Source organism: Terrapene carolina, unplaced genomic scaffold (genome assembly GCF_002925995.2).
Source record: "Terrapene carolina triunguis isolate 2854851 unplaced genomic scaffold, T_m_triunguis-2.0 Scaffold95, whole genome shotgun sequence".
Lineage (NCBI taxonomy): Eukaryota > Metazoa > Chordata > Testudines > Emydidae > Terrapene > Terrapene triunguis.
This window is the reverse complement of record NW_020664446.1, coordinates 8,570,457-8,591,454: the sequence shown is the minus strand read 5'-3', so window position 1 is coordinate 8,591,454 and position 20,998 is coordinate 8,570,457. Positions and strand designations below refer to the sequence as shown.

Below are 20,998 nucleotides of genomic sequence, written 5' to 3'. Positions count from 1 at the left end.
TCTTATGATAGTATCTGAGTGCTTTCCAGAAGTACATTAAGTAGTATGACTAACATCAATCACACCTGGTTTGTACTGCTCAAGAAATTGAGGGGCTGAGAAGAGTTTTCTAGGGAGGCTGGCACAGGGCAGACTTCTCTGCACAACCCTTAGGCAGAAACGGTCCATTCTGCCAAAGCCTGTGGTAGATATGAAATATGGAGACAAAGATGAGACCTTTCACTTACAATTTAAGACAGGATTTAAAGTCTCCAGTGGTGAAAGGCTCTAATCTACTGCAACAGCAGCAGCACTGATGCACACTCATCTAAAATAACTTCTCTGTCTGGGCTTGATTTCACTGCCACTGAAATCAATGGGAAAATTTTGGTATTGCAAATCATTGGATATGCAGTACTCTATTTAAATTCTTAATTGCACATATGTTAATATATTTTGAACATCATGAGACAGAACGCACAAAACTCTTGTACAGGTGACAAGTTGAGTAAGACCCATAACATTTTAAATGGAAATGATTTAAGGAATTATGGAATGAAACTTAAACTGAATTACATACCTTATCAAGGTGAAAGAGCAAACAAAGCCACTTCAGAGACCAATTACTATAGGCTTTATTCATTCAAGTTTCCTGGTTCAAAGGGCACAGGCCACAGATCCTTCATGACTGGTCTTCTGACTTTGATTTCTGGCTCCATACAATTTGTGGAAGACCATTCACGAGCTTCAGCCTTTTCCCTTCTATACAGGCCAAAATCCCATCTGATGAACACACATGAAACATGATTATGGTTTACAATTCTATAGCTGCAGTGATGCCTACTGAGTGATACTTACACAGTCAAACCGCTGAAGTCCTCATGAGGAAGGGGGTATTTCCAGGTTGATTGACATTGACCATTCCAGGTTGATCATTCCAATTTTTTTTTTTATATCTCCTCAAAATGAGCACCCACATTTTAAGAAAAAATACAAATGTAAGGTCAAAGACACATACTAGTTTAAGATAAAGTATAAACCAAACATCTGGGGTAAGAAATGGATGGAAATGAAGTTTGATTGCACAGGCCTGGGAATCTGCAGCAGTGCAAAAAGGCATCTAGCTGCACTTACATTCTGAGAGAGTAGCAGGTGATGGGAAGCCAGCCTTAAAGAGGGCAGGTAAGGGGAAGATTCTACTAATGCAATCCTGCCATGGTATCAAAAAGAATTTAATAGGAGGATGTAAAACAGTTCAATATAGTTTGAGCACTTTACATGTAAGGTTACAAAATAGATTTTCAGTATTGACACTATTCATTTAATAGTACTCGATATGTTAAAAACATGTTCCATTGCACATATTAGGCCTTACAGTGATTCTGCACTGTCTGTGTGATCCTCTGTAGGGTTCCTGCATACGGTGATTTGAACAGCTGGCAAGGTTACTTTTCTCTCTTATTGCTTTGGTTCCATCACAATTACTGTGTGCTGAGCCAACAAACAGCTTTCCTACCAGTCTGTCCAACCTGGGTTTTTCAGCATTCCTAGCTTCCTACCAACACTGTTGTGGACTGCACATCCTCTGTGCCTGACTTACACTTGCCTTATTTTATATGTTCAGGGTCACAGAATTGTACCCTTTCGTAACTCCGTGGAAGAATTTGGCTCTAGATAACAAGATAGATAGGGACCATAGTTCATGGACACCCTGAAACAAAGGGAGATTCCTAGTAACCACCAAAAGCATTTAGAGAGTAAGCTATTTGGGGCAGATTTCATGCCTTCTTTTGTCTTTAGACATGACCGAGAACAAGAGATAAATAATAAGATGAAAGGTATGGATACCCAATCGAAGATGTGTGACTCTGCAGCAATTTATCTGCTAGACTGAGATTGATATAGTTCATGGAACGATCACCGGAACTATGCAGCGCTTGGATTTGGCCTTCATGGAAAGGAACGGTCAAAGGCAGATTTGTGGAAGACAGTCTGCTACAGGAAGTTTCAACACCATTCATCAGCTCTCTACAGTGGCCCAGGCCATAAAAAACACAACACTTGAACTCTGGCAACTTGGCAGAGATTTTGAGGTAAGCTGTAGGTTGCTGGAACATGACACAGATCACTTTGTATGAAGAACTTTAGGCAACGGCCTTCTTTGTTACTTTCCATAAAACAAGGGAAGCTAATTTATCTAAGATATTTCTATATAACCTAATAAACAGGAATATTGTACACTTATAGATCACTTTCCATTCAAGGACTTCACCCCACACTTGTGAAGTCAGTATTATTACGCTCGTTTTGTAGAGAAGGAAATAAGGACACAGGGATGGAGTGACGTGCCCGAGAAAGAAAGGAAGTTTGTGGCCCAGCTGGAAAGACAGAACTCTGGCGACCAGTCCTGTGTCTTGGTGGCAAAACTGTACTTTTTCCCCCAATGTGGCCTACAAATCAATGACAGAAACAATAGCCAAATCTCTAAAGTCCAAGTTATTTCCTTGCAGGTTTCAGGGGCAGGCTGGGAGAAGAGTTGAAGTCATAATTAAGGCAGTTTTTCCTTATAATTATGTCAGTGGTTTTCAAACTTTTTCTGGTGACCCAGTTGAAGAAAATTGTTGATGCCCAACCGAGTTGGGGATGAGGTGTTTGGGGTGTGGGAGGGGCTCAGCACTGGGGCAGAGGGTTGGGGTGCAGGGGTGAGGGCTGCAGGGTGGGACCTGGAATAAAGGAATCAGGGTGTGGGAGCGGGCTCTGGGCTGGGGCAGAGGGTTGGGGTGTGGGAGGGGATCAGGGCTCTGGGCGGGGGGTGCAGGCTCTAGGGTGGGGCCAGAGATGAGCAATTTGGGGTATAGGAAGGGGCTCTGGGTTTGGGGGAGGCTCAGGGCTAGGGTAGGGGCACATAGCCCCCATGCCTAGGAGCTGTACCTGCTGCTGGTTGCTTCCAGGGCGCAGCGCGGTGTCAGAACAGGTAGGGACTAGCCTGCCTTAGTCGGGCAGCACCGCCGATGGGACTTTTAATGGCCGGGTCGGCAGTGCTGACCAGAGTCACCATGACCCAGTGCCTTACATTCTGTGACCCAGTACTGGATCGCGACCCGCAGTTTGAAAACCACTGCCTTATGTAATCTTTATAGTAACATACAAAAATAAAATGACATTTGACAGGCAAATGAACACATAATGAAAGACTGCAGTGCAAAATCCATCTATTTAAAATACTGTTTATTTGTGATTTAACATTAATTAGCATTACATCTATGAGCAATTTCAGATAACATTTATATATTTTCCACAGGACACAGAGTTGGCTGGCTCATTCTTTATGCCAAAGCAAGTAAATAGAGGCATTAGCAAAAGGTGCAAATAGTTCACGGTTGCATTTTAAAAAATATTTATGCACATTGCATTCATTTAGATATATTTTTTTAAAAAAGTTATGAAAAGCATAGTTCACAGGTTACTGTTTCTACATATGTTGTAATACAACACAAATAATGTAGAACGTAAAAAAAACAAACAAAAAAACCCCCAAGTTAAGCAACTGGAAGTTTCCACTAAGATTAAAAACACTGTTTCCAGTATTTAGTGATAACTAGAATATCATTTCCAGAATCCATTCCAACATTGCATTGTCACACTTACACGGTCAAAGCTAACCAGCCCCAGAACATGCTATAATCAACATTTTTGCATGCCAAACCACTCTCCAGCCATACTTAATCTATATATTGTATATATTTCAACTGGCAATCTGGGAATCACACTGATCTTTTAAATTTATTTGCTATTGCAATAACTGATGTACTATGACAATTTTGAGAAGAAAAAACCTTATGTTAATTTCTATGTTTAGTTTGTTTTTACAATACAGTAAAAAGCAAAAATGAAAATATCAGCAAAAACGAGTAAGCGGCACTACTGCCACTACCCATGGCACTAAGATCTACTTTGTTCTGGGTTTGTCTGAAGGACACAACACAGATTAAGAAAACCCTTTTAAAATTCAAATGAAAATGAGAAAAAAGTGTAGCTCTCCATGTGAAACCATGTAAGTTATTTTAACTTCTAATATGGAAATGTGATTTTGCTGATTTAATAAAAATACCTCACAATCCATATCATATATTTAATAAAAAATAATCACCAAACTTATACTTTCTTTGCATCATTCTATTTTCTTACTATTTCACTTTCCCTTTTAACAGTTTTGTTTCCTTCATTTGGTTTTGTTAAGAGATTATTTTTCTTCATTCATTAGCAATGCCATGAGGGAAAAAACACAGTAAGATTTAAACATGAATCCAGTTTAATTTTATATGCTTTAATCCTTTGATAGCTGAGTCCCAGGATTCCTGAATTATATTTAAGTATACTCTAAACCAAGCATTCTTAAATACACTCTACTGTTAGACGCTTGGTTTACATGCGTATAATACTTTTATACTAAATGGTATACAAACATTTGAACATACAAAATCTTATTTTGTTTTGCCATAGTTTAACTAAGTTATCAATGTTAAGTGTATAAAATCCCCTTTATTGAAAAATAAGGGTTTTTTTCCAACTGATAGAATAAAAAAGAAGTATTCAAAAATTATATTTCACTAAAATGAAATATTTGGCAAAAAAGTTTTGATGAATGGACTTTACACATTTTGTATAATTCCAAATAAAATTTCTCTTACAGTTTTTCTTCTAATATGTGCCAGTGTATAGTATTCTATATAATCTAACCTTAAAAGATTTAAAGGTGTGCTGTTAATATGCACCCACTGAAGCAGGGTACAGAAACAAAATATATGGTCTGAATCACAATACAAAAAAGTATTATATGATTACCAAGTGAGGCAGCAGTTTAAAAATGAAAATTCATATAATCACTCAACAGTAACTCTATTAGAGACTTCAGCTGTGCTGAAGATTTTAAGGTCTGCAAAATACTCCAAGTGTAACTTGCCACAACAATGTACTACAATGGTATCTGATCTCACTATGATAGTATTAAAGCACCTGCCAGTGTAGCTCTATGTGAAACTATTGAATGTTTCAAACCCTCAGTAATTTTGGACACTAAGTGAGAGATGAATTAATTTCTTATTTAACAGAAGATTGTTTTTAGTAAAACCTTTTCCAGTTCTGTTCATAGGTTACGGTCCAGTTTACTGCACACCCCTAACACTACTTTGTTAATGTTAGACTTAAATGTGGTTTTAAAATGTGCAATGCCTTCTCTTAGCAACAGAGCTGCACTTATGCTTCCACCTTTTCCTTCTTTTTGTTCTTTTTCAGAAAAGATGGAGTGCGGAATTTCTTCTTCTTCTTTGATGGAGATTTGGAAGGGGAGCCCTCAGGGGACAGGGTCTCTTCAATCTTTTCAGAGGTTTTAATTGTAATCTCTACACTCTCCACAGTACTAGTGGTTAACTGACTGACTCGCTGGGTGAGATCTTCTTCCACGTCATGCATATCTTCCTTGCCATTCACCACCACAACAGGTACCTCTGTGAAGATGAGGTTAGCATTCTGGGCATACATATCTTCATGATTTTCTATGAAAATGGAGAGTTCCACTATTATTATTATTCTTATTTTTGTGAGCAATGTCTATGCAAAAAAATCAGAAATGGGCCTGGAATATGAAGTTTGGATTTGGATTCAGATATGAACTGCTGCAAAATTTAAGGTCCTCAGATGTGGGTTTTCCCCATCTTTTGTGCTCTTTATTTTGTTTTTGTCAAATGATACAAAAGTAATAGTGTGCAAATTTCATTAAAGGATACAGGGTCAATTTCTCAGCCCATTCGTATCCAAGGGTAAGTCAAGTACTTAGAAGACCAAACAGCCTAATGTGCAGTTAGAATTATTTGTGCCTGCACTAGGCCAACATATGAAGATGCACCCACTATGCAGGGTAACTTTCAGAACACAAACCTTTAAAAATATGCTGTATTGTTTCTGTTGGTTATGTATTAACAGAGGTTCTCTTCTGGAAGATTGTTATACAAAAAATATAATAGCTACATTACAGGGAGCAATAGACAACATACATGCCTCCCATTTTATTAACGTGTGATTTTATTGTGTGGATTTCACAACAGGAAAAATGGTTATTGGGAAAAATAATTCATTGATAGACTAAGACGGACTCACACATGACACTATAGTTAACAAGGTCAGTTTTTGACCAGCCGACTTTGAGAATGTGTCTTATCAATTCCAGTTTTTCATTTAAAATGAGTAAAGTCTGGAAAGATGCAGGCTTCATAAACTCACTGGTTGTAAGAAGCAAGAATCTCGTACTGAAATACTTAAATTCCAGTTTCTAAAATACTGAAAGCAGGCTATACTGCACCTTATTTAAAGGATATAATGAAACAATCAGTGACCCAGGTTATTAGCGCTCTTTGCGTTTTATAGGAAGTTATATTTAATACCTTCTAATTTTTCAGGGACATTTTGCGGGGACTGTGTTTGTGACTGAATTTGTGACACAGATGAACCATCATCTGAGACTAATTCCTGTTCAGCATCTGCAGGACAAGATTTGAATTAGTAGCCATGCAAAAATAAAAATGAGCAAGATTATCAGTGTTAGTACATACAATATTTACAGCTCTGCTAGCATTGAACTGTTCATGCTAATGTTGTTAAGAAGTTAACATACAATAGCTTAAACACATTAGGAAGTTATTACAGTCATCATCCATTAACAGTTATCAGATGTTAGCTCTTCTATATAAATAATTAAAAACAAGGCTGAACACAAGGGAGCAGGCAGCCCATGCATATGTGGCTTCATCTCACCATTAACTATGTGACATACAAGAAATCATGATACTATTCATACCCTTAAAAAGTCTAAACTATGAAAGTCAATCACGCAGTATTAGTGCAGGAGAATGCATTAAAAATGCTATTGTTAAGCAATACTGAATTAGTAATTCTGATAAGGAGTAGCAATATAAAAAAGTTATAAAATGCTTCTAACTGAAGTGGATGAAAATCTTGGGGATATAGGAAAGATTACTGAAAATGTTTTTACCTTTGAATCTTTAAGCTTTTGAAAATAAGAAATTACAAAGGTGTGCTTTAAAATACTGGCATTTCAGAGTTAAAACATTGCCAATGATATTGCCAAGTTTATAGTAAACAGAAAGCTATACCATTTAAGAACATTATTTTTGATAAATGAGGGTTCAAAGGCTTTCACTTTCTATTCCTATCATCTGTATTGATGGGAAAAATCTACCTGTAAATGTTTAAAATTTTATTTCTTGGTATGTGTTTCCCAATTTATGGTGACATACCTCTCCTTTCAAAGGATCAACTATTCCTATCTGCAATACACAGTATCAGAAGACAGTACAAAACGAACATGTTAATGTATTTATTCGACTTTCATTGTTGTGTAAGTCTTCTGGTGCTTTAGTTCGTATACAAAGTAAAATCAACTAAGATAAAATTCTACAGTTCTCAAAGAGCAATCATTTTTAAGTTTTCCCAGGATGGTTGCAACTTGCTGTTATCATGTGAGAGTAAGAACTATAGCATAGCAAGGTTTCAGGATGTGCTATCCTGCCCCAACATAACAATGGCAGTATGACCATAATGCAATAAATCAAAGTTCAATAAGTCACCCGCTCACTGTTTTCCAGTTTGTCAACCCAATTAACTCCACATTGGTTTTTTTTTTATTATTATTATTTACATTGCAGTAGTGCCTAGGGGCCCCAATAGTGGGTGAAGGTTCCATTGTGCTAGGAGCTGTACAAACACATTACAAAAGACAGTTCCTGCCCCACAGAACTTATTAAAGGTTTGTAGTGTGGTGAATACCAACCGTCCATATAGATCCTGCTACCGTGCACTAAAGGTTCCCTAGTGCACGCTGAGCTAGTCACGTTTCAAAGCAGAGTAGATCAAAGCACACTAGGGAAATTTTAGTGTGTGGTGACAGGGTCCATCCAGATGGACTGTTAGTGACTGGCACACTAACATGTGGTAGATTTACACCCCATCTTACCTTGAACTTACTGTTCATCTAGATAAGCCCTCAGTATAAGCAGAGACAAGAGAGACTGGGAGAGCACAAGGAAACACTGGTTAGCATGAAAAACAGAGGTCTCATTACACTAGCTAACCAACAGAGTCAGGATTGGGTTGGGTTTTTTTGGTAGGGATCATGGCAAAAGAGTTTTAAGGAGGGATTTAAAGGCGGGCAATGAGGATATTTACAAGGACCTCCCATGCATGAGGGTACCAAGGGAGAAAGCACAAAGGTGCTTGTTTGAAAGTTTAACAAATGGCTGCTGAAGGCTGGAACCATTGGCAGATTGGAGGCAATCTGACATCTCAAAAGCATACAAGAGGTAGAGTGGGGATAGGGCATGAAGGGCCTTAAAAGTGAAGATGAGTAGTTTGTGTCTGATGCAGTGGAGAAGGGGCAACTACTGAAGAAATGCAAAGAGAGGAGTGACATGGTCAAAGCAACAACCCAGGAAAATTATCTTTGCAACAGTATTATGAATGGATCTAAGTGGGGAAAGATTGCATCCATCAAGGCTAGAGAGGAATAGGTTGCAGTAGATGAGATGTGAGATAATCAGGGCTTGGACAATAGATGTAGCTGTGTGGATGGACATCAAAGGTCATAGCTCAGGGTATGTCTATACTACCCGCCAGATCGGCAGGCAGCGATCGATCCAGCGGGAGTCGATTTATCGCGTCTAGTCTAGACGCGGTAAATCGACCCCCGAACGCTCTCCCGTCGACTCCTGTAATCCCACCCCCAGTGTAGATCAGGCCTTAGAGACGTTAAGCAGGAAGAACTGGCAGCATTTTAACACTGCCTGGATGTGATGATCCAGAGAGATGGTTGAGCTGAAGACAACACCTAGGTTATAGGCCTGTGTGACAGAGATAAGGAGGTTTTCCCACAGTGACAGAGAGGAGGGGAGACAATGGGAGGAAGATTAAGAGCTCTGTTTTGGTCACCTCTAGTTTAAGATGATATCTGGATTTCCACAAGGAGACATCTGAAAGACTGACAGTGATTTTAGTGTATACAGAAAGGACTGGAGAGGTATACATGAGTTGTCAGCTGAGAGTTGATAGTTAATATCATTTACAAATGAGATTGCCCAGAGACAAGTTGCAGAGGAGGGGGCCAAGAATAGCCCCCTTGGAACTCCCACGGAAGGTTGGTAGGGAATGAAGACAATCCTCCTAATGAAATGCAGTAGAAGCAATTAAAGGTAGGAGAACCAGGAGAGGACAGTCATGAAAGCTGAGGGAGGATACAATTTCAAGAATGGTTAACTTGGTTGAAGGCAGTGGACAGACTGAGGAGAGTGAAGATTGAGTATTGTGTCTGCTTTGGCCAGGAAAAGGTCATTAGAGGCTTAGTGAGAGCCACTGAATTGGAGTGCAAGATAGAAGCTGGATTGGCGAAGAACTTCAGATAGGGTTAGAAGAGGAGAACAGATGAGAAACTTGTGTGTCACTGAAAGAGGAGGTGGAAGAGAGCGTGTTATAGGATTGGATGGAAGGGTGGTAAGCAGGGATGCAGGAGGTAATGCTGGAACCTGTCAATTTCCTCTTTGAAGAAGTTAAGGTATTTTGCAGAGAAAAAGTGCAGGGTGGGAAGTGGGGAGATGGAGTCAGAGGTGGAGAACAGGTGGCTAGGACTGTGGCCATGGGAGTCAATCAGGGTGGAGAAGTAGAAATGATTAGCTAGGGAAATAGCAAAATTTGAGGAAAGAACAAGTTTTTAGTTTTAATTCCTCTTCACTGTTAAAACTCTCCTTTAATGTTAAATCTAGCAACAGCTGCCACTACTCTACCACTGCCACACTGTACTGAAATGTGCTCTACCAGAGGTGACTTTTCCTGTTGTAGAAAGGTCCTCCCCAAGGGCAAGTTCAGTAGGGCTGAACCAGTGGAGCTCTAGTACAGACTGATGACAATGGTTTTACAATCAACCAGCTACTTCAACTAAGGGAGGTTGTCCCATATTTAAAACAAAAGCAAAAATTCAGGTACTTATTTTTAGAGTGAAAAACATTTCCACTATTTTAGATTAAAGGGAAAATGTGCAAAAATACAAAAGCCTCATAATGAAAGATTTAAAATGCTTGGAAAAGGCACCAAAAATGATGCAAGCAATTAGTGGTTCTCTTGAGCATCTAGTGCTGAACCACACAAGTGTCTTGAAATAATTTACTGGCCGGACAGTATCTGAACCGAAGAACTGCAGTTCAAAATTGAAACCTGTGGTTTTGTGGTAAATTTATAACAGCGTTGTCATTCATTTCAATGGGCTTTTATAAAGCTACACTTAACTATATGCAGTACACCGCAAAATAAATGGAGATGGATAATTAAGTTATTAAACCAGAGTTTCTGCGTGTACCACAAATTGTAAGAGGAAGTAGAATGAGTTGCAATGACAATGGAATATTAGACTAAGTAGTAACTAGGCAGCCTCTCTGTCTGCAAGAATAATTATAATCTAGAAAAACGTATATACTTTCTCAGCTGTCAATAGATTTAGATGTTGATGGTCCTTCTACACCAGTATAGGCACCTTATAAATAGCATAAATATAGCCTATGTAACTTGGGTATCAAAGCACCACACAAAAGTGTGTGTGTGTGTGGGGGGGGGGGGGAAGATCACAATAGTCCTGGGCAACTGGTGTACCATTGCTATTAACATAAGGGTTAATTTCTTCTTATGTTAAGCAGGCAAAGGTGGCCAGTGAATCAGCCATTTCTATAAAAGACACAAGGTGAGTGAGGTAGTATCTTTTACTGGACCAACTTCTGTTGGTGAGAGAGACAAGCTTGTCTCTCTCACCAACAGAAGTTGGTCCAGTAAAAGATATTACCTCACCCACCTTGCCTCTCTAATATTCTGGGACCCACAAGGCTACAACAACACTGCATACAGTCATTCCTTTGTAATCCCTTACGACCTCCCACGGGCCTCTCTCTATAGGAGGACTTCAATGTTTGATCAGGATCTTAATCTCTGAAACTGAATTCCACAATTTAGCTAATTAATAAGAACTACTTACTCTTCTCAAACTACTTTGAAGAGAACAGTTAAACAATAATGATCATGAATACTGAACATGCACCAAGAATCTGACTAGAGAAAGGAACTCTGCTACTTTCCCCTATGAATTGCATCTGTCCTGTTGCAGTCAGATAACAAGGAACAATTAGCACATAGTTTGTTGCTCTAAGATTTGGCTGCCATCAGTACAGACCAGGGGTCAGCAACCGTTCAGAAGTGGTGTGCTGAGTCTTCATTTATTCACTCTAACTTAAGGTTTTGTGTGCCATTAATACATTTTAACGTTTTTAGAAGGTCTCTTTCTATAACTCTATATTTTTGATGCAGCAGTTTTGGTCTTTTAGGTCATTTGAATTTGATTTTTCAGATGAATTTTTATGCATTACAGAAAGAGTGTCTAAGCACATGCAAAGATCTTGCATTTGCAGGGAGACAGAATCTAGTTGGCCTTTTCCATCTTTTATTTTGATGACTACAGTTAAAGTGGACAAAAACCCTGTTCTGTTCATTCCCTCTGGGACACCTGGCATTGACCACTGTCGGAAGACTGGATACTGGGCAAGATGGACCTTTGGTTTGACCCAGTATGGCTGTTCTTATGTTCTCATGTTCTAATTACAATTAAAAATCTCAACCACTTCATATGTAGTTAATTATTTCAGAATAGGTTCAAAGAAGCATCCACCTCAAACTTAACCCCCGTTTGGCAGTTTAGACCACTGACCTTCCACTCCTTGTTGCTTGCGCTCAATTGTCTTCTTGTACTCGTCCAGTTCCTTTTCTGTAAGATCGCTGAATGGATTGGGAGGGGCTGGTGGTGCATGCTCATCTTCCTCAAACTGCATGGGCTGGAAAAAGAGAAAATCAGACACAGTAAGTAACAGAAAATATTTATAATATCAGTTCCTTCCTTTCCCCAAGGTTTGGGGACAACGGACCTACAAGAAAGAGAGCTTTATGGATGGAAGGAATACAAAAACAAATAATCAAATTGGAATTGCCTCAATTAATAAGCATTTGCTTCCAAGCATGTTATAAACATTTGCTTATTTAAATACTGTGGGTTTGGGTATTAAATTCAAATAATCAGAAAGTTTACTTGTGGTGACTTACTTCAAGCAACTACTAGGTGAGACTTCCAGTGACTGATCTATTGTTGTTGATATAAAGTGGCAACAGGCATTAATTGATTGCTTATTGCAGAGGTTCTCAAACTGGGGTTCAGGACCCCTCAAGGGGTCACGAGCTGTCAGCCTCCACCGCAAACCCCACTTTGCCTCCAGCATTTATAATGGTGTTAAATATATTAAAAAGTGTTTTTAATTTATAAGGTGGGGTTGCACTCAGAGGCTTGCTATGTGAAAGGGGTCACCAGTACAAAAGTTTGAGAACCAGTGGCTTATTGTATAAGATCTCAGATTACCCACCAAGGTGCCAATTTATTAAAGCACTTAAGTACATACATAAATGCTTTGGTGAACTGTGGTCCAAATATCTAAGCTCTTTTGAAAATGCCATTTTGTCCATTTCAATCAATGGATTTATCTCATAATTCATTTTTACAAAAGTGAATTTTAATACTTGAGAAAAATGTCTGATTGATAGCGACTGGATGCTAAAGGTGGGATTTTCAAAAATGCTAAGTGACTCAAGACTATAAGTTGCACTGACTTTCAGGAACTTGTACTCCTCGATCATGCATGCATGTTTGAAAATCTCACGCAAAATTCTAATCTACAGAACACCTATAGACCAGGGGTAGGCAACCTATGGCACGTGTGCTGAAGGCGGCACACAAGCTGATTTTCAGTGGCACTCACACTGCCTGGGTCCTGGCCACCGGTCCGGAGGGCTCTGCATTTTAATTTAATTTTAAATGAAGCTTCTTAAACATTTTAAAAACCTTATTTACTTTACATACAACAATAGTTTAGTTATATATTATAGACTTATAGAAAGAGACCTTCTAAAAACATTAAAATGGTCCTGCTAGTGAAGGCAGGGGGCTGGACTCGATGACCTTTCGAGGTCCCTTCCAGTTCTATGAGATAGGTATATCTCCATATATTATATTATATTATATTACTGGCACGCGAAACCTTAAATTAGAGTGAATAAATGAAGACTCGGCACACCACTTCTGAAAGGTTGCCGACCCCTGCCTATAGACAATGAAGCTTTGTGAGCTTCCTTCCTTTCTCACCACGGTGCCCAAACTCTCTTCTGTAGGGTCAACCTCTAAGAGCGATAACTCTTTATTTAGTTAATATTTGCTCATTCTGCTGAGAATTCTAACAAAAGCACCACTGAAATGGGGACCTCTCTCTACACAGAGTTTAATCAAGAATAACTTATTTTACACTGGCCACTTGACAACGATCAAAATAGCAGGACTTCACTATCAACCCAGGCTAGATTTACATCAGTAATTTACAGGAATATGGAGTCTGAGTTATTCAGTCCTCGCTTATTACAATTCCTACAATAAGAAGTGTATAATTCCTCCATCTACACTTCAATATAATTTTATGATTGTTCTACAGCAAGCAAACTGCTCTCAAGTTCCATTTTATGAAATAAGAGATGGAGAAATTGAGTGGTTGTTTTGTTCTGAAAACAGTGTTCAAGTCAATAAGAGGACATTCACTTACACTACATAACAAAAGAAAAAAAATGGAGTACCATTTCAAGAGTATAGGGAACAAAAGTGAGGAAATAGGCATAACCCCAAACATTGTGGGACAGCTGCACTCAAAAAATAATGACACGAGATCATTGTCAGAATAAGAGGATTTTCTATGTTTATCTACCAAGGCATGGAAAATTATGCATAATTAGGGCCATCTGTATAATTCAGAAATAAATACAATTGTGCTAAAGAAAAATCAGAGGTATGCGTGCAAGGAGGTAACAAATTATCACCACAGAACTGGAAGTCCTTCTTGCTCCTAAACATGGTCAATCGATACATGGTTCTAAGTTAATTATCTAATGCATTACTAGAGATAGTGGACAAAAGTAGTACTTGATTTTATTGACAAAGTTCACCTAATTGGTGAAAGAACTGGTTAAGGACTATTTAGAAAAGCTGGAAATGCACAAGTCCATGGGTCTGGATCTAATGCATCTGAGGGTGTTGGCTGATGTGATTGCAGAGCCATTGGCCATTATCTTTGAAAACTCGTGGTGATCGGGGGAGGTCCCGAACGATTGAAAAAAGGCAAATATAGTGCCCATCTTCAAAAAAAGGGAAGAAGGAGAATCCGGGAAAACTACAGACCGGTCAGCCTCCCCTCAGTCCCTGGAAAAATCATGGAGCAGGTCTTCAAGGAATCCATTTTGAAGCACTTGGAGGAGAGAAAGGTGATCAGGAACAGTCAACATGGATTCACCAAGGGAAAATCATGCCTGACCAACCTGATTGCCTTCTATGATGAGATAACTGGGTCTGTGGATATGGGGAAAGCGGTGGATGTGATATATCTTGACTTTAGCAAAGCTTTTGATATGGTCTCCCACAGTATTCTTGCCAGCAAGTTAAAAAAGTACGGATTGGATGAATGGACTACAAGGTGGATAGAAAGCTGGCTAGATCATCGGGCTCAACAGGTAGTGATCAATGACTCAATGTCTAGTTGGCAGCCGGTATCAAGTGGAGTGCCCCAGGGGTCGGTCCAGGGACCGGTTTTGTTCAACATCTTCATTAATGATCTGGATGATGGGATGGATTGCACCCTCAGCAAGTTCGCGGATGACACTAAGTTGGGGGGAGAGGTAGATACGCTGGAGGGTAGGGATAGGTCCAGAGTGATCTAGACAAATTGGAGGATTGGGCCAAAAGAAATCTGATGAGGTTCAACAAGGACAAGTGCAGAGGCCTGCACTTAGGACGGAAGAATCCCAGGCAGTGCTACAGGCTGGGTACCGACTGGCTAAGCGGCAGTTCTGCAGAAAAGGACCTGAGGATTACAGTGAATGAGAAGCTGGATATGAGTCAACAGTGTGCCCTTGTTGTCAAGAAGGCTAATGGCATATTGGGCTGCATTAGTAGGAGCATTGCCAGCAGACCAAGGGAAGTGATTATTCCCCTCTATTCGACACTGGTGAGGCCACATCTGGAGTATTGAGTCCAGTTTTGGGCACCCCACTACAGAAAGGATGTGGACAAATTGGAGAGAGTCCAGTGTAGGGCAATGAAAATGATTAGGGGGCTGGGGCACATGACTTACGAGGAGAGGCTGAGGGAACTGAGCTTATTTAGTCTGCAGAAGAGAAGAGTGAGGGGGGATTTGACAGTAGCCTTCAACTACCTGAAGGGGGGTTCCAAAGAGGATGGAGCTCGGCTGTTCTCAGTGGTGGCAGATGACAGAACAAGAAGCAATGGTTTCAAGTTGCAGTGTGGGAGGTCTAGGTTGGATATTAGGAGGGTGGTGAAGCTCTGAAATGGGTTACCTAGGGAGGTGGTGGAATCTCCAACCTTAGAGGTTTTTAAGGCCTGGCTGGAATAATTTAGTGGGGTTTGGTTCTGCTTTGAGCAGGGGGTTGGACTAGATGACCTCCTGAGGTCTCTTCCAACCCTAATCTTCTATGATTCATGACATTTCTTTACTACAGTTGTATACGATTATGTGAGTCTTACTCATTTTAATCTCACGCTCTTTTTGCTATCACAGAAGTTACAGGTGGAAAAGAATGATTAAGACCATCTTGTCCACCCTCATGGCAATTCAGCACTATTCCCTACAGTATTTGTAAACATTTGGTCCTTTTTTGCAATTAATTTTTATTAACAATTTTCAGAGATTAAAATATAAATATACAATACACATACATATACAAAAATAAGTAGCAGCAAGAGCTAGACATCACACATTTACAAATCCTTAATCATATACATTGTTGCAAATAGAATCATAGAACAGAATCACAGAACTGGAAGGGACCTCGAGAGGTCATCTAGTCCAGTCCACTGCACTCATGGCAGGACTAAGTATTATCTAGACCATCCCTGACAGGTGTTTGTCCAACCTGCTCTTAAAAATCCCTAATGATGGAGATTCCATAAATAGTTTGTATTGTAACCGTATTTATTATATATATATTTTGGGAACAACAAACAAAATTGTGAGATGACTTCTAGTGTGGCTAATTTTATATGAATTAGGCCAATGTTGTAATTTATCACATTGCTAATAGCTACAGATATGGTTAGCAGGATACTAAATTACTAATATGTACTACAGCTTTCTATTTCTGGGTCTGATTGGTTTATAAATTTAGTTATAAAAAGTGAAAAGAAAACTACCACCCACGAAACAAAATCATCGTACCCAGACTAATGAAGAGAGCTACGCATCTCTGCTGTTTTGATCAAGTGAAAAGTGACCATGCAAAAAAAATAAATAAATAGCTGCTCACACTACCTATGCACTTGGTTATAGTACAAGTGTATCTAATGTTAGTTGTCCATCTCACTGTTTATGTAGATCATGTGAGCTCTTACAAGTAGCATCAGTAAAAATTATTCACTCACTGAGGAGGAGATTTGGACCTATTTCTGCAAAGGAGTCCTCCAGTCTGGATCCTGGCCTGCTGCACTTCACTGCCACATAGCCCCTCCATCTAGACTGGTTACTAGTGTTGAGCTTCTGACAGGTATGTATGAGTAGAAAGAATATGAGGGGTCCCCATGTCCAAAGAGAAGGCAGTAAGAAGTTGAACACCAAATGGATACTGCTGCAGAAGGGGTGTGTGTTCCCCACAGATTTCTTTGCTTCCCCATTTTTCTGCAGGGCAGCCAAGAAATCTGTGGAAGAATTCCCCCAGGAGTAAAGGGGGTTATTCTTTGTCATCATGAGTAAACTTATTAGCCCTGTAAAGTAAATGAATTGAGAGAGGAAAAAGAACAAGATGGTGAAGCTTTCTGTCAGTCAGAACCTCCCTGTGAAATTAGTTTGAGTTCATAAGGACATAGGAATTGCCATACATTCCATATGGTCCAATATTCTCTCTCTGACAGGGTCCAACACCAGATGCTTCAGAGGAAGGTTGAAGAAACCCTAAAGTAGGCCAATGTGAAGTAATGTGTCTGTGATGGGGTGCCCAGGGTGAAACTTGGACTGTGGGACCGCTGAGCTCTCTGTCCCCACAACCTGGAGTATCCCTCTCATTCTGTGATGCTGTTGCCAAGCTACAAACCTCTGACAGGTTCTGCATTTACACAGACATCCACAGGCAGTGACACACCCAACTGAGTTACATGAACACTTTGCCAACCACTCATGAACCAACAATAGAGGCTCCAGCCAATTCGCCCACAGATCCCCAGCCTTGCACTGGTCAGAAGCCTGGCCAGTGTAAGTTCATTACCCAGTCCGCCCCTCCCTCGATGTGGAGAGGACACACATTAGCCTTTATAAACTGACCTGAGATTTCCCAAGCACTTCAACCAAAACACACTGTTTTAGGTAAAATACAGAACAGATTTATTAACTACAGAGAGACAGATTTTAAGTGATTATAAGTAGCAAGCACAGAGATCAAAGTTGGTTACCTAAGAAATAAAATAAATTCGCAGTCTGAGTTCTATAAACTAAGCAGGATTTGAATCAAGCAGTGCTGCTCCCTGACAAATGGTACAAATGGGTCACAGATCTTCAATACACAGGCTGGAACTGCCTTCCAGCCTGGGACCACCCTCCCCAGTTCAAAGTCTTTATTCTCCAGATGTGTTTCCAGGTGGTGAGTTGTGGGGGGGAGTGAGGCTGGGGAGAATTGGCTGGAGCCTCTCTATTGGTTGGTTCATGAGTGGTTGGGAGAAGCATTCATGTAACTCAGTTGGGTGGGTCCCTGCCTGTGGATATCAGTGAGAGTGCAGTGCCTACCAGAGGTTTGTAGCTTACCAACATCACAGGGTGAGAGGGATACCCCAGGTTGGTGGGACAGAGGGCTCAACAGTCCCACAGTTCCAGTTGTATGCTGGGGACCCCATCACACTGTCCCCCCATGAAGGATTCATCCTAACCACTAGTAGTTAGGGACAGTCTTAAATCCTGAATCATGAGTTATCATCTCTCTTCCAAAACTCTTCTTGTTAGCATTAGCTAGAACATTGCATACTCTTTTTAGCTATACAAGTGTGCAATCCCTATCTGAATCTTGCTAAATTCTTGGCCTGAATGATGTCTTATGGCAGTGAGTTTCATAGCCCTATTAGGAGCTATGAGTAGTTCTCCATTGACCTAGCTACCACCTCTCGGGGAAGAGGATTAACCTCTCCTGTTGCTGTAGAGAGAGTCTACACTGAAGCACCTCAGCGGCATAGCTGCAGTGCTGCTGCTGTGTTGCTGTAGTGTTTTAGGTGTAGACAAACCCTGAGTAACTAGAAGCCTCCCAGATGTGTTTTTTTTTTTTTTTTTAAAAAACATTGTAGATAAAAACTTGTATTGTGAATGACTAAAATATCTCCCAGCTTAGATATAGTATTTTCATGTCACATTTAACAAAAAAGCATTTAAAAAGAAAAGACCAAACCTTCAAGTCTGAAAGAAAGATTGATAGAACCCATTTAAGGCAGTGAATTAAACCCAAGTCATGATGTACACTTACTGGACTAGGTTTTTTATCCACAACAATCCCAGCAAGTAATTGAGACTGTGGTCCTGCTGTCTTTAAGTCATATCGGTTTTGCTCACGAATCTACACGGAAAAAGACAAATGTTATTTGAAGCATCTATTGTCCCTATATAGCAAACCCTTTCCCACCATCAACTTTGTATGGCCAACATATTGGGCAATGGAGCACAACTGGAGCACTGGACTTTGTACTGCTCTACTCTGGGATAAGGTGCCCCCTGCCTCTGACTGCACAGTACCTGCTGATCCTATGACCCCACTTCAGCACCACTAAAGATTCACCCTCGTCCCAACCCCAGCACCTGCACCCGTTGTGAGCCACCATGTATGGGACCCCGGTCGAGGTGAGCTCTGCAGAGTGACTGCACACCATCTGAATCTGCCTTCCTCCCTTGTGAGGTAGAATCACACAGGCTCAGTTGCCAATGGGTCAATAACATGTGTGGTCACAGAAGTATTGGTAGAATTTGCCCCACTTGAATAATTTGCTACTTTCCTCAACCAGCAGCCCTATCTACATGGCAATGATGCACACTGTCAATATTTAACTAATGAAAAAACCAAACAAAAAACCACCCCAGGACTCTAGCCCCTCTCTCTTTGAGACAGTAAGGCTTGTGACTCTGCCTGGGAAGAGAAAGCTTAGTGACTGGGACTGATAACAGTAGTCCAAATCAGTGTCTGGGTGATTACAGGGCATTGTTCTATTTATCCTTTTTGAGGAAGGGAGTTGCTCCTTCTCAATCATATTCAGTCCTCAGGGATGGTAATATGGCCATTTAACCCCTAAAAGACTCCAAGTAAGGTAAATCCCATAATTTCACAGAAACAGCATTACATGTCTAGCAAAATAATCATGCCTGGGGTGGACTTTGGGTCAGCTTTCTGAAAATGGCTGCTTTTCATATTCATGATATTTATTAGTTATGTACATTTAAAATAAATATTAATTCCCAGAAACTACCTATGCAACATTTTAATGAGTATTTCTGCAGTTTTTTGAGAAAGGGTACCTACAACATAAGAGAAATGGCTCAGAGCTGTTCAGTTCAGATCTAGATTCAAACTTCCACTAAGTTTTGTGAAAAGAACAGGAGTACTTGTGGCACCTTAGAGACTAACAAATTTATTAGAGCATAAGCTTTCGTGGGCTACAGCCCACACTAAGTTTTGTGCTAAGCCAAGTGTTACAGTTTGGGGCCATCTCTGATCTGTCATTCCCAGAGTAACTGCTGATCATCCAGCTAAGTATTATAATCAAGGTGCTACCAGTTTTATTATTCAATTCCAATAGCATGTGGAACTTAAAAAAAACCCCAAAAAACATTTTGGTAAAGCTAGGATATTTTCAGTAAACCATTTTATTACTGTTTCTAATGACCACTTGACTGCTGACTTAGAATATATATCTGGTACCTGTAAATAATTCAAGGTATTGTTACAGATTTTTTCATTAATCATTTCCTACCTTATTCCTCTTTTCTAACACGTCACTTGGGTTTGTATTTAGAGGCACAAATTGGTTAGGATCTTCAATTTTGATTGGAGTTCCTCCACTAATCTTGGCGGAGTCTTCAGCTTTCATCCACTTAAAGAAAAATGTTTAGATGTTAGGCGAAAAAAAGGGGAAGAATGTGGCCATTGGAAAGAGCATGGTTTAGTGGTTAGGAGGAGGAGCAAGGACTCCTAGGTTCTATTTGCAGCTCTGCTAGTCACTCACTAAGAGCTCATTGCCAATTTATTAAACCGTTCTGTGTCCCAGCTTACAAACTTGTAAATGGATGTAATACTTACCTCACGATATTCACACAAGGCAGGTTTAACTAAATGACTGTAAAAAATTGAAAAGCTCATTTGAAAAATGATACAGAACTACAAAATGATATTAACATGATTACGTTTAGAAAGGATCGCTTTTACCTGTATAAAAGGGATAAAGACCACTGAACTTTTTATTCCATTAATGCAGCATCTAATGGCTCCAGAATTGGTTCTCTCTTCCTCTTACTCGATTTGTACTGTAATCTCCTACCTCTGCTAATTGCAGGTTTCATATTGGGATTTTTCCTTTTTAAGCAAAGTTTAACATAAGCCTGCCATTGATGGTATATCTACCAAACTAAAGGAACAGAGAAATTGGTTAACTACCACCAGGTGGTGCTGCTGCTGCTTTTAATCTATGTTTTATGCAACTGGGATCAGGTGTAAAGCAAATGGGATACCTCTACTAGGCACCGCTTTGCAAGAGACCTGATCTCTCCCCTAGCTGGTTGGGAATGTGGTGGAGGCAACATACTTA

General features: G+C 39.9%; 1 protein-coding gene across 10 annotated transcripts in view; it reads right to left on the bottom strand.

The window, feature by feature from the left end:
• Positions 1 to 3,190: 3,190 nt before the first annotated feature.
• ADD3 (adducin 3) overlaps positions 3,191 to 20,998 on the bottom strand; it is a 154,600-nt gene continuing 136,792 nt past the window's right edge. For 9 of the 10 annotated variants that reach the window (XM_024204653.2, XM_024204654.2, XM_024204659.2 and 6 more), the window contains 5 exons: positions 20,168 to 20,287; positions 18,673 to 18,762; positions 11,789 to 11,912; positions 6,420 to 6,515; positions 3,191 to 5,534 (listed from right to left, as the gene is read on the bottom strand). In XM_024204653.2, the coding sequence (XP_024060421.2) occupies positions 5,236 to 5,534; positions 6,420 to 6,515; positions 11,789 to 11,912; positions 18,673 to 18,762; positions 20,168 to 20,287 (729 nt within the window). In that variant the 3' untranslated portion in view covers positions 3,191 to 5,235. The remainder of the gene's footprint in view (positions 5,535 to 6,419; positions 6,516 to 11,788; positions 11,913 to 18,672; positions 18,763 to 20,167; positions 20,288 to 20,998) is intronic. The other variant, XM_024204662.2, reaches the window with a different exon arrangement.